Source organism: Dermochelys coriacea, chromosome 18 (assembly GCF_009764565.3).
Source record: "Dermochelys coriacea isolate rDerCor1 chromosome 18, rDerCor1.pri.v4, whole genome shotgun sequence".
In the NCBI taxonomy this organism is placed as follows: Eukaryota; Metazoa; Chordata; order Testudines; family Dermochelyidae; genus Dermochelys; species Dermochelys coriacea.
This window is the reverse complement of record NC_050085.1, coordinates 16,512,640-16,528,817: the sequence shown is the minus strand read 5'-3', so window position 1 is coordinate 16,528,817 and position 16,178 is coordinate 16,512,640. Positions and strand designations below refer to the sequence as shown.

Sequence of the window (16,178 nt, the reverse complement as noted above, 5' to 3'; positions counted from 1 at the left end):
CTAGGATGGGCAGGGATGGTGCCCCTAGCCTGTTTGCCAGAAGCTGGGAATGGGTGATGGGATGATTCCCTGTTCGGTTCATTCCCTCTGGGGCACCTGGCATTGGCCACTGTCGGAAGACAGGATTCTGGGCTAGATGGACCTTTGGTCTGACCCAATCTGGCCGTTCTGATGTTCTGATAACAAGTGAAGTAAACTGGAAGGTTTTGCTCCCTTTCCAGGTGGAACAGCACATGACTGGCAGGCAATGTTCCGAAGACCCAGGAGGCCTCAACAAGAGGAGGCTGGGGAAGCCTGCTTTGCACAAAAACGTAGGGGTTCCTGTAGCAGATCCCACCAGTTGTCCCAGCTGGTGCAGTCTGCAACACTGGCCAGCACCAGGTGCTTCAGAGAAAGGTGAAAGGACCCCAAAGTGGGCAATTATGGACTAATCTGCTTGTAGCAGAAGCTCTTCTCTAACCTCCTCATAAGCTTGGCTTATACCCTAAACCACAAGGATTTATTTCCCAAGCATTTGAGTTTCGACCACTGCATTCAACCCAGCAAGGCTGAATGTTTGGGGCTCATGGGCACCGCAGTCACAACCCTATATGCTCAAGCGCATTTTTTATCATCAAAATGACATTTACTTTCCTGCTCCTTTTGAAACCATTTTCATTTCTGCTTAGATCTGAGGCATCATTCCAACCAACGGAACACTGACTCATTTCCCTTTGCCTTTTCCTTTTACATCGACACAGGACCTGTACACAGGGTACAGCACAGGAGTTAAATACATCCAAAGACATTAAACAGGACGACGGTAGAAAGTTGCTTTATCTTCCACCCTTGTGGCATTGACAGAAACAGTCAACATTATTGTAAATCTTATGTAGGTATTTCTAACACGCCCATCCTTGTGGTATGTGTGTACCGTGCCAAAAATCTGGATACTGAAACATTCAGCTTGGGAATATAAAAACACACACAGATCAGACAAATCGCAAAATTAAGGAGCCAGATTCTCAGTTCGTGTAAATCAGTGTAACTCCATCTATTTTGATTTACAGCAGCTGAGGATTTTACAGCAACGTTAGCTTGGTTACTCTGCATATCCGGCAGATGTATTTTAATATTACTTTTTATTCAGTCCAATACATACCTTAATCAGTGTATAGAAAGAGGGTCTCCCTAGAACTGCAGATTTTGAGTATTTCCATCATAAGTTCTTGCCACAGCTACCTACCATGAAGGTGTATGCGAACAATTATATTGAGTCACTTATCATTAAAATGAATACCAGGTTTTCCACACATCCCTCTTATCGGAGAAAAAGTTACCTTTAACCTATTTGCCACCTTGTAAGCCAGCAGGAAAGAATCAGTCCAACTCAATAGATCTTGTATATTTAATTTATTGTCTTCAAAAGAATGCATTACAATAGAGGGAAGGCAATGTTAACGCATAGTAAGTTATGCCAGGGAGTTGCACAAAATTAAATGATCTCCATCTTACAGCAAGAACGAACAAGATGCTTTTATATTTTACTGCATAAAAGATTCGGGATTGTATCTTCCCCTTGATGCAGGTGTAACCTCAATGTTAGTCAATGACACACGCACCTGCCAAAGGAGAACACAGGCCCTGTAAGATCCCCTGCTGGAGTCAATGGGTGACAGTCACCTCTGTGCAAAGGGCGCGCCCAAGGTCTCTGCCCCATGTAAGCCACCCAGTTGGAGTTCAACACATCGGGTCTAATCAAGTCAATGGCAAAACTCCCACTGACTCCAAAGTCAGAATCAGGCCCCTGAAGGGCTTGCAGGATCTATCACATGGCTTCCCAGACATACAGGACAGCTATTAAAATGCTTCACATGCAGGTTAAATAAGCAATGAAGACCAAACAGTGCTAGCGTTTCTAGGGGAATGCATGCACATTGGCGCTGCGCCCTCAGGCACAGAGAAGTATGTACATCTCCTTCACACCCTACGCCCCGGCGGGTGGAACTGCAAATCCAAAATGGCATTTTCACTAGGTACTAAAATGATCAGCAGCCTCACTTCCCCCTACACATCTTCCCATCTCGAAAAGGCAGCAGGACCAAACCTGGAGGGCGAGAAAACAGCTAAGCGGTGTTCCTCCCACAGCAATCTCCTTTTACATGCAGCACAGGATTTGAGACAGGGCAGAAGGTATTTGAAAAAGTTTTTGATGTGACTATAGTGGTGGGGTAAGACCGCGAACAGGTAGCGGCAGTGCGAGCTTCCCCTATATGGCCCTGCTGATGGGACTCAAACGCATTCAAATGGGACACGTCTAGGGGCATGAGAGTAAATTAATCTCCCTGATCTAGGTCGTCCTGGATCTTCCAGCTGCTGGGCTAAACTAGCACCAACTATGGTGTGGGTGTGTGTGCGTGCGTGCGCGCACGTGCGCACCTCAGCTGGCCTTTCTGTGTCCACGACATGCTGCTTCTGATCCTGCCCGAAAAGGATATAATCTGGTACCTGTTTTGGTTGGGGGGGGTGGGAGGAAGAGCAAGATTTCCTGAAATCCTCATTTCTGAGCAGATGGGGGGCGGAATTTAGTATCCATGGAAGTGAGAGCCTGAAGCAGTGTTGATGGAGCAAGCCCTGTATGCGCTTCCTTCACACAGTTCTGCCAATGCATGTCAACCTTGACCTGGAACAACCCTGCTGCTCCATTCCTGGGAGTTAATCATGCAAAGACTACCAGTCTTCGGAGAGAGACATAAATCAAGGTCTGGACTGGCTGTGGTTATTAAATAACCCGGGACGCTTTAGAAGAGTCAGGGAGTTAACCACCGTGTCCTGGCCAAACTCCAGATGGGGTCTCACATCCCCTCTTCTCTCCTTTCCCCAAATGTTCCTTCTAGCTGGATTGTCCCTGCATATTCTAAGCTCCTTTAAAGGCTCTGTCCTTCCACATCAGAGGTGGCTGCATTTCAGAGACGGATGACCGGAGCACCGTTGGGATGCTCGCTGAACATGTTTGGATGGAAGGTGCTATTCATTAGGTGAATCTATTCTTTGCAGTCCGACCCTATTCCCTGTCACAAGACCTAGATCTGCTTCCCAAACCCACTGATCTCACTGGGCACAATTCACCCCTAGTCTAACTCCAACAGCTTCAGTGGAGTTATACACCAGGGACCAATTTGGCTCCCAGCCACTTGTGATCAGTGCAAGGCCACTTATACTCTGCAAAAACCAAAACATGACAGAAAATGAATAAAAAACAGGAAGCAAATGATGGTTCAGATTTCCCACTTTGTCTTTTCGTCACTAATTTTTCAGGTGTAGGAACATACGAAAGGGTAATGCAGAGACTAGCACAATTTTTAACCTGCATCCATTGCATGACTGGGATCCATCAGCCCGTCTGCTTGCTCCAGCCAGCCAAGCCATGTGATAAGCTGGGGGTCGCACTTTACAGTCTCAGGAGCCTGTGGGCTTGACAACAGCTAGGGGGAACCACACATCTCCAGGGGTAATGCAGGATGGGAGCTGATCTGTGAGGTCCCCCCCATTCATCCTTGTCCAATCCTTTCCCCTCGCTCTGTAGGGGAACAGCTCAGTCCAGTGTCCCTCACGCTCTCCTTCTGTGCTTGTATCCTTGTGTGGCTGTCGCTGGAGAAGGGCCAAAGGACAAATGGTCAGCTCTGCCCATCTGGCCCTCTGGGGAAATCTCAGAGAGCTCACCCCCCCACCCAAGACATAGCTCCACCATGGCTCCGGTCTTTACCGGGTGGGGAAGGAGGGGTGGCAGAAATATCTCAACTCGACCCCCCCTCCATCCCCCGGCCTAGTGTGCCCAGATGTTCCGATTATATAGGGACAGTCCTGACAGTTGGGGCTTTGTCTTATATAGGCGCCTATTACCCCCCATCCAGTGTTCTGATTTTTCACCCTGGCTGTCTGGTCTCCCTCTCCCTGGCCTTGCCTAGCCAGGTAGTGTCCAAGCTCTGACCTTTCCTCTCTGTCCACACAGGAAAACACTTCTCCCAGCCTGTCCCCTCCCCTCTCTCGACTACCACAACCTCTTCCCCAACACGCCCCCTCCCCGGTCCATTCATACTCAGATTCTCTTCCTTTACCATCACTCTGATGATATCGCCCCCTCTCTGAATCCCCCTACTGCCTCCCCTCTCCCCCATTTCACCACATCAAGTTCCAATCTTGTAGTTTTCACCTTCCAAGCCCTTCTCAACTTTGCCCCTCCCTGCAGCTCTGCTCTGGTCCCTTATCTCACCTTCCCCCTGGTGCAGCCATGCCAGCACACCCACCTGCTTTTCCCATAAAGAGGTCCCTGCACTTTCTCCTGCCCTGTCCCCAATGCATGGGATTCCCCTCCCAGAACTTCTCCTCCTTCAAGACAGGGGACGATAGGCAGATGGGTGATGTCAAAGCAGCACTGGATACCACCAGTAAGATTTACACACTGCAGTTCCAACACCCAGATGCCCTGCTCCTCTCCTGCTAACCCCAGCTACTTTTTTGCAGGGAGCCTTTTGCAGTTGGTACATTTCCTCCTGCCTGCAAAGCTGCGATTCACACCCATAGGCCGAAGAACAGGGCCATGTAGACAAGCCACAGCCACTTGAGGAAACCCTCTTATTAGAAATGTGTGAACAGCATCACAACCTGGGGATGCCTTGATTGTGAGGTGATAGATCGGTATACCAGCCCCCCAGCACAAGAGCAGCGTCATGGCAATTAGAGCCTGATCCAATGCTCACTGAAGTGGGTGGAAATATCCCCTTGATTTCAAAGGGCTCTGGATCGGGCCCTCTAAGAACTGAAAGGGGATTTCAGTATCAAAGCATCAGCAGCCTCCGGTGTGGGTCCCTCCATTTTTACATGACCAACTCGAGACCCATCAAAGAAGCCCAAACTTCCAGACTGCGCTGAGCACTCGCCTTGGGAAAACCAGGCTAAGCTACAGGTGTCTCAAGCATGACACCCAAAATCACTCGTTACTTTTGAAACTCTCCACCACCGTCTCAGCACTCGGAGAACCCCGATGCGCCGTTAAAACAGGGCTCCTCAGTCAAGGAACCAGAGCAAATCAACCTCCTAGACAACACCGCTTTTTGGACAGTGTCAGTTTAAAAGCAGAGGATTTAAAAGAAATCTCTCTAGGTCCCAGGTCCCTCTACTGCATGTTACAAACTGGAATCCTGCCAACCCAGCCCGCTGGGTCTGATTTTCACAGGTGCTGAGTCTCTACAGTGCTCACTGAAATCAATGGGGACTGCAGGTGCTGGGCACCTCTGTAAATCCGGCCACTTTGGTCCTGCCCCGTGCCTCTGGCTGTACCCAATACACACTGTCCTGTAAGAGCAGCCAGTGCCACTGCTCATGGGTGGGCACTGGCCTTTGGGGTTGCTCTGCCCTATGGGGTTCAGCATGCAGTGACACCAATTGCTACTGGGCCAAAGAAACTCTGGCACTACCGCATCCCCTCACAGCCCCCGCCCCTTGCACGAAGGCGCTAGTGCATTGCCCTCTCCAGGAGGGCTCCTGTCCCCGACTCACCATGCTGCATGTGCACCACGCGGCATAGCCCCTTCCCCAGCTGGTTCCTGTACACGGGCTTCACACACACTTTGTTGGCAGTGCCCGAGGCCAGGTCCGTCAGGAGCACACTGTGGATCTGCGGTGAGACGCTGAGGAGCGACGAGGGGCCCGTCTGCCGCCGGCACCTCACCCGGTAACCGAGGACTGGCCCATCGGCTGAGTCCCAAGAGGCCTTCAGGGTGTTGGGGCCCATGTCCTCGAAGCGCAGGTGTCTCACCTTGGAGCTCTCTAGCCAGGGGATGGGGAGAAGAGCAGGTTAGGGGGACCCAGTTATTTGGGGTCATCCCTCCTTCTGGGGCCCCTTTTCCCCCATTAGTGACTGGCACGGGGAAGAGGGCGGGGTTGACGGCTCTGCAGGCCACAGGCCCCTGTTTATCCGCAGAACAGGGACAGCCTGGGCAGTCGCCCGACTCCCTCTGCATGGCTCCCCGTGCCCTGGAGGGGCCTGCTCCAGGCAGGAGGGGATAGTTCCATCTCCAGGGCTCGTGGAGTCCTCAGCATCTCCGCTGACACTGACACCTGCCCATGGGAACTGGGCTGTGATACCCCCACGCCCCAACTCACCTCCCATCTCCGCCATTGCTCACTCCAGAATCCTTCTGACTAAATCAAGCCGGATCTCGTCTGCTCTGCCAAGCTAAGCTCCAGAGACTTCACTTCATGGGACCCCCGTTAATGAGCTTCCACCTCAGTTACACCAACCACACTGGCGTGGGAGTTTTGGCTCATGACCTCCACCCCTCCGGGGCTCCAAGAGACAGGCCACGAGGAAGGAGAGGACGACAGCACCGACCTTCCGTCCCTGGGGACTCCAGCATCCTCCCAGCCACCTCTGCTTGTGATGCTCCAGGTGGCTCAGGAGGACAGACTCCATTGGAGACCTGTTGCACACCTACTGTCGAATTTTCATCAGTCCTATGCTCTGTCACGTTTCTATGATACGCACACTCTGTTCCCTGAAAGCTGCATCATCCCCCTGGCCACTTTCTGCCCCCCGGCCCTGCTAGATGGCTTGGCTGACCAGCGCAATTGCAGGAGTCCTTTCCCTGAGGTGCAGCACTCCCTTGCCATGGGGCGTTGGCTTTGCTTGCAAAGGTGAGGGGGCTGGGAGACACAAAACAGAGGGAGAAGGGCTTCCACCTTGCCTGGTCTGGCCAAAAAGGTGGCCACATTCTGGAGGCCACACAGTGTCATCACAACTGGGACGGCGGTGTCCTGTCGGCAGAGGGCCCCGCTCACTCACCTTCCTGTGTGCAAGCTTTGGCCGACAGGGCTTTCTCTTTCCCCGATTTATAGATGGCTGCCACCGTCACCAAGTAGGTGGTGTTGGGGGCCAGGTTCTCCACTACAGTGCTGTTGTGCGCCCTGTCCACTTCCAGCAGCTTAGCTGAATTGCCAGGCAGCGGACCGTACAGGACCTGGTAACTCCCCACGCTGTCCAGCGTGGGAGCCCAGCTGACGCGGAAGCTGTGCGGCTTGGACTCCGAGATGAGAACCCGAGTTGGGCTGATTTCCTCTGCGGGGAGGAGGGAAAGGAAGATGAGTATCGGTGTGATTCACGGCAGTAGAGCAGTCTCCAGCCAGAGCAGTATAAATAAGCTGGGAGCCTCTTGGCCATCATGGAGGCAGAAACAACTTGTCCCCAGTCAGACACGTTGACACAGCCCAATCCTGCTCTCAATCAAAAGGCTGCCACTGGGTACTAGTTTTCTGTACTTCTCCCTCAAACGGGTCCAGCTTCTGCTCACAATGTCACCCTCTAGTGGTCACCGACTCCACGTCACCCGCTAGTGGTCACCAGTAGAGGTGATGCTTGCTCCTGCCTCAGCTCAGACACCTGGGTCTTTCAGCTCAGGGGGGAGTAGCTCATGGTTTTAGACCCAGCGGTCCCGGGTTCCTTCCCCGCTGACAATGACCGCCCCCTCGGTGCATGGTGTTATACACGCCTGGGTTATCACACGGGGATAGTGAGACAGGGAGTGCAGGTCTATGGAGATCTTTCCACCTGTTTGTGCTTTGCTTCCCTTTACCCCGATGGCATCCACCGATCAACACTGGGTACGCCAGGGGAAAGCCGAGACTTCCAGTTTCCAACTAAATTCTGCTGTTTTTTTCTCTATATTCATGAGAATGGCCATACTGGGTAAGACCAATGGTCCATCTAGCCCAGGCTCCTGTCTCCCACAATGAGGAGTGAACAGAATCAGGCAGTTGGGGTGACCCACCCCGTCTTCCCCTTAGAATCTGCAGAGATTTTAAGGCCAGAAAGACTCACTGTGTGGCCATGTAATCTGACCTCCTGCATAACCCAGGCCAAAGAATTCCACAGATTGATTCCTGCATCACGCCCACATCTCATGGCCGAACTAGAGGGTCTCTCTCAAACCCATACTCACTCTCCTCATGCCTTGGCTCTAAGGTCTGGGCCAGGGACTGTCTGCGTTACGTGTCCATATGGCACCGAGCACCATGGGGCTCATCGTCTTACCTTCCAGCGTGGTGACCCTGGTGGTTTGCGGAGGGATATAGTGCTCGTTGGACTCTGGAACGAGCACGACCTCATAGGTGGTGTCTGGCAAGAGATCGCTCAGGAAGAGGCCAATGTGATCCCCGGATACTTGCTTCACCAGCTTTCTCCTTGGGTCGTCCGTAGGGGCGTACTCCACCACGTAGTAGCCAGTGTCGCTGGAGAGGAGCCTAGGCCATGTCAGACGGAAGCTGCTGGAGGTGATCTCCACGGCACGGAGCCGCTTGGCTCGGATAACATCTGGGAGACAAATAGCAATAAGAAGTCACTGGAGGATCAGAGAAGTCCCACTGATTCTCTGTGCCCCTGCAAACAACTCCCTCCCATCACATCTGCAGCAGTAGCTTCGTTAAGCACAGAAAATGCAGGTGAACATTTTGCATTGTCCAGGTAGCTGGGGTTCGCCTCTCATGCTAGGAGCTTTAAACACATTAGAAATAACTCTACCCACAGCTCAGATCACACTTAGTTGAAATGCAGCCACTTCTGGGGTGGAACAGGGCAGCTGGTTAGCAGCTCATAGCAACACTGCAGAACAGGTTGGAGCTGGGCTGCCATGAACCAGTCCCTTTATTTTTTTTTTTATTAAAGATTCTGGAGCCACAAAAATGCCTCTTGCCTTTGCCTCAAAGCCATGAAGCAAGTGTAAACAGAAGCAGGGGAAAGTGGATCATTTTCATCACTTCCAAGTCTAAATAACACCCCATTGTATCCGTTATCATCCATAGAGTACCAGGGCGACACCTGTAAAGCAAGTGCATCTCTCTCCTACACCCACCAGATGGCGGTGGAAACCACCCCCCAAAAAGCTGGCACAGGGCTCAGAACCACACAGCTGTGTCTGTCTGTGGCGGGTGGCCGCTCTACCCCAGATGCCCACTAAATAGTACCAGGCCCTCAGCTCCAAAGAGCCCTCGTTCAGCAGCACACGCTGCTCAGAGCTGGACAGAACAGCTACAGTTAGGACAGGACAGGGCAGCTCCGCCACCATCCACCCTGTCACTGTGCCCCTCCGCATCAGTCATGTCCCTCCCCACCGCCACAAGGACTGCACGGAGAGCAAGCTGTTGGGGTGGAGATACCTGTCTCACTGGGGCTGTGCTCCCCCATTCCCACCCCACGCTCTTCTTACCCTGGCCCCCGACAGTCCCGGGCTGGTATCGCTGCCAGGCGGAACTGGGCTGGAACCTCCGACACCGAGGCCGGGGTGGTGTTGCTGTGCTTGCCAGGTCGGGTGAGATCCAGCCCAGCCCAGCCCTGCAGTAACTGGCACGCAGCAGTCATCGCTGTACTGCTAATGCCTTGGGGGGGCACTTCCCTGGCCTGCTGTGGCAACCCCGGCCCTGCTGGGACGTTCACGGGGAAGCCGACTGCGTTTGCACGGTGTGCGTTCCCTGCCTAACACGGGGGCGGGGGCCCGCACATGGGCACAGCCAGCTGCAAGCAGGGGCAACCGCTTCCCTTGGGGGGAAACTTTCCTTAGCTCACGCCGGGGACAGGAGGGATGTGCCATCTGAGAGGCAGGCAGTGCTACTGTCCCCATTTCACCAGAGTGGGGAACTGAGGCGTAGCGAGGTGAATGGTCTGGTTATCTGCCCTCTGCTCCCTCTGACTTCCGGCCAGGAAAGCCTCGCCCGAGCTCACACAGAGTCAGCGACAGAGCTGGGAACAGAACCCACGAGCTCTGACTTTTAGTCCCACGTGGATCCACCCTCCAGAGGTCAATCCCCTGCCTCCCAAGGAGCCAAGTCAAAGCACCAGCTCCTCTGAAGTGCTCAGGGTCAGCCAGCGTGGAAGAAAAGGCCGTTCTCCCCAGGAGACTCCATGCCCCAGCCCTGCTGCTGGGGGTTGTTTGGCATTTGCTGAGTCCCCTGCATTCATCCTGGCCGAGGTCACCCACCCCAGTGCTCCACAGATGCTCCATTGTGTTGTGGCACACCATGCTGCAGAGTTCCCCGCCCCTTGCCCTGTCCACTCCTTTCCCCCATTCTGACCCAGAGGTGGCTATCTCCAGGGCTGGCAAAACAGCAGAGCCCCCATTGCCCCTTGCCATCACTGATTCCCTCTGGCCACGTCCTTTACCACCTCCCTTGGTACCATTGCCAAGCCCTTCTCTGCAGCCCTTGGCATCTCAACTCAACACCTCTGGCGCAAGGGCCTTCTCCTCTGCAGCTCTCACCATTCCCAGGGCCTCAGCACCCCCTCGCCTTCAATATGCCCCCAAAAAGCCTTTTCTTCCTTGCTTGAGTCTCTCCCTCTGCTGCGTTTTCTTCCCTGCAGAGCCATCTGGGTACAGAAGCCGGAGAGGCTGGAACCCGACTGTGGCTTTTCTGTTGCCACAGACTGGCAGGGCTCCCAGCCGGCATTCCCAAGGCCTTGAGCCTAGTTAGAGGAGCAAACCCACCTCTCACTGTATTGGCCTGTGGGCCTGCCAGTGCACTGCTGATGGGCTGCTGACAGTGCAGATGACTGGAAGCAGCAGGCCACTGTCTGATAAGAGACTCCCCTTTGCTTTACTGGCTCCAAACCACACAGCTTCCTGCCTGAGTGGGAAAGGGAGGAGCTGGGAAAACTCAGTTCAGCCATGCGCCTGTGATGCCAGCCACTGGCAGAGGGGAACCCTTTGCCTGGAGCTTGGACCAGTAGGCTGTCCTACTGCATCCTCCCCTTCCATCTTGAGCTCAAAATGCTTTACACATATCACTGTCCAACATGCACAGGTGGGGAAACTGAGGCACCGAGCACTGCCCTGACTTCCCGAAGAGCACACAGCAAATCCACAACAGAGCTGGGAACACCACCCAGATCTCAGGCCTGCCCGGGAACCAGAAGCCCAGCATTCCTCCTTTAAACTGCTGGAGTTCCAGGCCAGCTCCCTGGTAACCGGAAAGCAGCCTCAGTTTTTCCTTTGAGCCGTTTATGGGCTTGCCCAGCATGGCAGGAACATTCCACACCTGCCATGCCCTCGCTTTCCCCCTTCACCAGCCAGCAGCATTCAACACCCCCTCCTCCCTGGTTCCCACCATGCTTTGTAAGAACTCCCTGCAGCCCTGGGAGCCGCTCCCGATCCTGTCACTCCATGCAGTGCAATTCCTAAGGGCACAAAGGACCAGCTCAGTTCAAACCTCGGAGACTGAGATTGAGATGCTGGAAAGAACATTTATCCTGTCAAAGGCCAAATGCACTTGGGCTGGAAATGAATCATCTCTGAGACAGGGCTCCCCAGGGGCGTTGTGTGAGAATTGGGGGGTGCAAACTAACATTGCTCCGTCCACAGAACTAACCTGTTTTACATCAGCTGGGAATCTGGCCTGTAGCTTGCTAACAGCACTGTGCCCTGCTGCATTGCCGGAACTGCCGTGGCCACCAAGCAAAGCCAATAAGCCACAGAGAGCAGGGGCACGTGGCTTGTTTGATTCACCACCCTATGAATTTCTGATCTAAAACTAACGTTAGGCTTGTAGGATGTTATTCTCTAGGCGTCAATCCCAGCTGAAGCTTTCCAATCACCAATGATTACTGCACCCCCGACCTCCCAACGCCCGCCGTTAATGATCGGACTCTCACTCATTGCTGGAACTGGCTGCAGTTTCTATTGCTGTTGTGCATGTAGGATCCTGCAGCAGAGAAGGTGCCAAAGGGTGATGTCAGTTTCTACAGAGCACAGCTACCGATCAGACACGAGCAGGGAGAGATCCACATGTCACCCCCCCAGAAATTCTTTGATTGCATCCCAGGTCTGTCCCTTGGAGAATAAAGCCAGACTCTCTCCTCCAACTACAGTACCTTGAGAATAGGTGCGTGTTTCTCAGCATTTTCAGGGGACACTAGCAGCTTAATCATGGGCCACTCTTCTCTCCTGCACTGGTGTAAGTAGAGAGTCACCCACCGGAAGTCAGGAAGGTTACATTGTGGAACCAGGCACTGCCATGCTAGATCGGACCCTGGTCCATCTGATCCAGTGTATTTCAATGCCACTGTCTCTAAGAAGCAGTCTCATCGCCTGCGCTACATTGCTCAGCCATTTCCCCAAGATCCGATTTGTTTTCCCTGCGTCTGTCTGTCTGTTGCGGGTATTTCCCTGGTGCCCGTTGCAGGCTGTGATGATTTGGCATGGCGAAAGGAGCAGGATCAACAGCCTTTAGCCCTTTATATCTTCGCTGTGGAGGGGCAGAATGGAGAGCATCCTACACATTTGCTGTCTGCTGGCCAGCGGAGAGTGGCGCATTGACGAGGGGGTGACAGATTTAGGTTCCGTCAATTCAATCAGGAAAGCGAATGCAAGTGATTGTCTCCGTGGATTTAAAGCAATGGTGGACAGTTTAGAAGGGGTGCCCAACAGCCCCCCTAGACTGGAGAAGGCCAGGGAGGTGGGGGTGGAATGAAGTAACTGTGGGGGAGACAGTTGCCTTGGTCAGTTTCCAAGCCCAGCCTGAATCTCCTCTTACTTACAAGAGTTTTACACTGTCACAGCTCCATTGACTTCAACAGGGCTACTCCCAATTGACACCAGAGCAAGCCGGATCAGGACCAGGCCCACAGTCTGTCAAGCCATTTACATTCACTGACCTTCCCAGGGCCCCTTACCGTAGGTCAGTTGATATTATTATACCCATTGTATGCGGAGGGAAACTGAGGCAGAGAGCGGATGTCACTTTTCCACAGAGGCAGGATTAGAAACTAGCAGGGGGGAGTCCCCATATGTCCCAAACATGAGTCTATTCCCCTTCTCTCACTCACTCTCAGCACTGGCTTGGATCTAAAACTCTAGCATGACTCCCAGACCAGATAGCTTTGGTTTATTAGCTGCCTGCTTAGATCTCTGAGCAAATCTTTAGAAGCGAAGGAGATGCTTCTGAAGGGAGCAAGGAGGAGATAAAGGCTAATGCAGCTCATCAAAGAGGTGCGGCCCCTCCGATTTACTCCTTTTGTGGGTTGTTCCCATGCTCGTGTTCACACCTGAGGCAAGTGCTGCATGGGAACCAGGTCCATCCTGCGGGCATATAGCAATGAGCGGGGATGAAACCCAGCCCCTTCCTGGGCAGGGGTGGAGGGAGGAAACTGGCCAATTTCATTACAAAGCTCATTTGTGCACCTACAAAAGGCCTTTTAACTCACTATCTTGTTTCAAGAGATGAGGACAGGATAATGAGGATAATAATGGCAGCTCCAGGCCTTTTCCCATGCTGCCTGCTTGCTTGGAACGGCCTCCCTGCACTGTATGCCAGCTGCCTTCCCATGGCATATGCGTTCTGTGAACCCACAGCTCTGGGGAAGGGAGGGCAAAGGGGTCTGCACCGGGGCCCACTCTTGGCAACTCCCACCATTTTATCGAGGCAGTTGGTATTTTTCTTAAAGCCCCAGCTCCTGGAGTCATGGGCATAGGGGAGAATCCCAGATTCATTAAAAAACAAAGAGTCTAGGCCTCACCAATGCAGAGCAAAGCTTTGCCCGAGTGCAGACCAGATGCTCACAATCCAGAAGACAAAGGAACACAGCATGTATTATTGCTGACAATCTCGTGATCTTCACGCCAGATCCCGGAGGGGCCTGACTTATGATTGGTGTGTGCTAGGAGCTGGCGATGACTCCCCCCGGCTTCTGGGCTGCTGCAGCCCATTTGCCAGCTGGGATTTGTCCAGCACCTCGCACATTGCAGCCACGGCTGCCAGATACATAGTATGTGCTCCCTGATCCCCCAACTGGAGGGGAGGGGGAAGCCCCGGCTTGTAACCCAGCTACTCTGCAGATGTGGTTGGATTTTTTTTCTTTTTTATAGTTATAACGTACAAATTTTTCATCCTTGGTTTTCTAAATATTGGCTTTTCTTTAGTGACAAAATTGCTATGTCAATAGGAGACCATGAAAAGGGTTAATTGGCTCCTCCACACCGAGCTCTAACCAGTCTCCCCTAGCAGGGGCCATGCAGGGAAGGAAAACATCCTTTCCAATAGAGTCCGCCTCCAGAAAGTGACTGGAACGCCTCGCAGGGCCAGAGGAACTTGCTCAGCTTCCCAAAGAAATCCTAGAATACTAGGAGGTTTGGGCCAGGCCCCAGCTTTGCAAGGGCAGGCAAGACCCCGAGGAACGGCACTGAAGAGCCGTGTGGAGGTCGAGAGTCGTAGGTAAGAATGTGCAAAGGAGCACAAGGTGTTCCGCTTTGTTTCGGCAAGTCTGTCTCCAGCACAGCGCACGTGGCTTTTGGCTGCCTGGGTCTCTCTCCCAGACACTCTGCAAAGGCTGACCATGAAAATCTAAGCCACCTTTGGCCTTCCACTCTTACCAATCACACCAATTCCACAGCCACACTCTCAGCAAACAGGCTTGCTGCCAACATGCTAACCTTGACTAGTCTGGCCAGGATTTTCTTCCAAGGACTGCGCTAGCCAAAACTGTGCTATAGATCATTCCCCTTGGCTATCTCCTATAGCACATTACAATACAGCCCTTGAGATGCAAAACTCTGGGTCACAATTTCCATTGCTGGAATCCCACTAGGAACCATATTTAAAGATTATTAAGAGAGCAGCATGCCAGGTGGCCTCAGGGCAAGACCTTGATCCTTTGGTGAATGCCAGCGGCCGCAGATACACGCAGCCACGTTAGGTTAGCTCTGTTCCACAGGGTCAGTGCTAAGTGAGTCGACCCTGCCAACAGTTCTATCAGCACTGGGTTTATTCTGTGCGTGCAGCGGGTTCTTGTGATTTTTCTCCTTTGTTTGGATGGGACAGCTTCGAACCGCTTGACGTCTTTGAAATGTTTGTTTAAAACTTTTGGAAAATGTTCATCGTCCATTTAGAAATCAAATGAACCCACGGTAATTTACTGCCCTATTGTTGAGTTCTACAGAATCATTTCATGCTTTATGGCTTCCGGCTACTTGATGGACATTAACTAAATAATTTTCTAAGGCAAGCCGGTGTTATCCCTGTCTTACAGAGGGAGAAACTAACTCAGGGAAGTTAAGTGACTTACCCAGTGTCCCAGAGGGAGTCAGTGGCGGAGCTGGAATACAACTTGGAAAATCCTAGCTCGCACTAACACATGCCACTCAAGAGCCCACACCACCACCTATGTAGCCTGGACTGGTGTATTTACATACTAAAGAACAAATTGTTACATCAGGCTTACTGGGTAACCTGGTAATCTTTTTGGCTGGAATTTACTAGGGTGCCACAGAGAATTAGGCACCAATCTCCCCTTATGTTTCAAAGGGATTTGGGCACTTAACTCTTGAAAATCCTAACCTTTATTTTCTACAGCTAAACCTCCTGCTCTGCTCCAAGTTCCCTAGGTAACCATTAAACCGTGGAGACAGAAGGAAAGTTCTTGGGTCTGGTGCATTTTCCTGCCTGGATTGACATGCAGGGAAGCCAATGACCTGCATCTGTGATGATTCATTTCCAGATATGGGGGTTTCAAAGGAATCCAGACAACTCATGTCTGAGCTCCCTTCTTTTCTCCCCCACCCAGCAAATCATTGCGACGCAAACACAGCTAACTGCCCCCAGCCCGCAGAAGGGAACAGACCCTGGCTTGTTTCCATTGTAGCATGCAGGGGGACATTACAGCTGCAAGACCTTGTGGGATCTTCCCCAAAGGGAAGACAAGAATTTGTCCCTGCTCTACCCCCAACCTCCTCAAGGCCTGGGGTCACTCCTGGACAAGCAAGATCAATGCCGCAGCTGTCCTAGGTCAATAGGAGGTCTCCCCACCACTATGGTCCCAATCTCTGCTATCAGCGGATGGGGAAGCCAATCTACCTGACACAGTGGCAATGCAGAGTGTCTAGGGGGATTCATACCCTGCCAGCTCCTCAGGGCAGGAGCCTTCTTATCTTCACATCCGAAGAAACGCGGAGCACTGGAGCCAGATTTTCAAAGGTATTTAGGCACCTAACGATGCATACCTGCGCCTGGCAGGATTTCTACGAGCCCAGAAGCAGGTTAAGCCCCCAACTCCCATTGGTTTCGTGCCTAGCCAGTTTAGGCCCTTTAGAAAATCTCCCTCAGCCCCTAGCTGAACAGTTAGGCACCTAAAATACCTTTGAGAATGGGGCCTTTGTCACAGC

The 16,178-nt window shown here is 52.6% G+C and overlaps 1 protein-coding gene across 1 annotated transcript in view; it reads right to left on the bottom strand.

Annotated features, from left to right (window-relative positions):
* Positions 1 to 1,377: 1,377 nt before the first annotated feature.
* Positions 1,378 to 16,178, bottom strand: part of VWA1 (von Willebrand factor A domain containing 1) — a 29,541-nt gene continuing 14,740 nt past the window's right edge. The window contains exons 3-6 of the mRNA XM_038376949.2: positions 8,069 to 8,347; positions 6,824 to 7,096; positions 5,539 to 5,808; positions 1,378 to 3,630 (exon numbers count right to left, since the gene is read on the bottom strand). Coding sequence (XP_038232877.1) covers positions 3,590 to 3,630; positions 5,539 to 5,808; positions 6,824 to 7,096; positions 8,069 to 8,347 — 863 coding nt within the window. The 3' untranslated portion in view covers positions 1,378 to 3,589. The remainder of the gene's footprint in view (positions 3,631 to 5,538; positions 5,809 to 6,823; positions 7,097 to 8,068; positions 8,348 to 16,178) is intronic.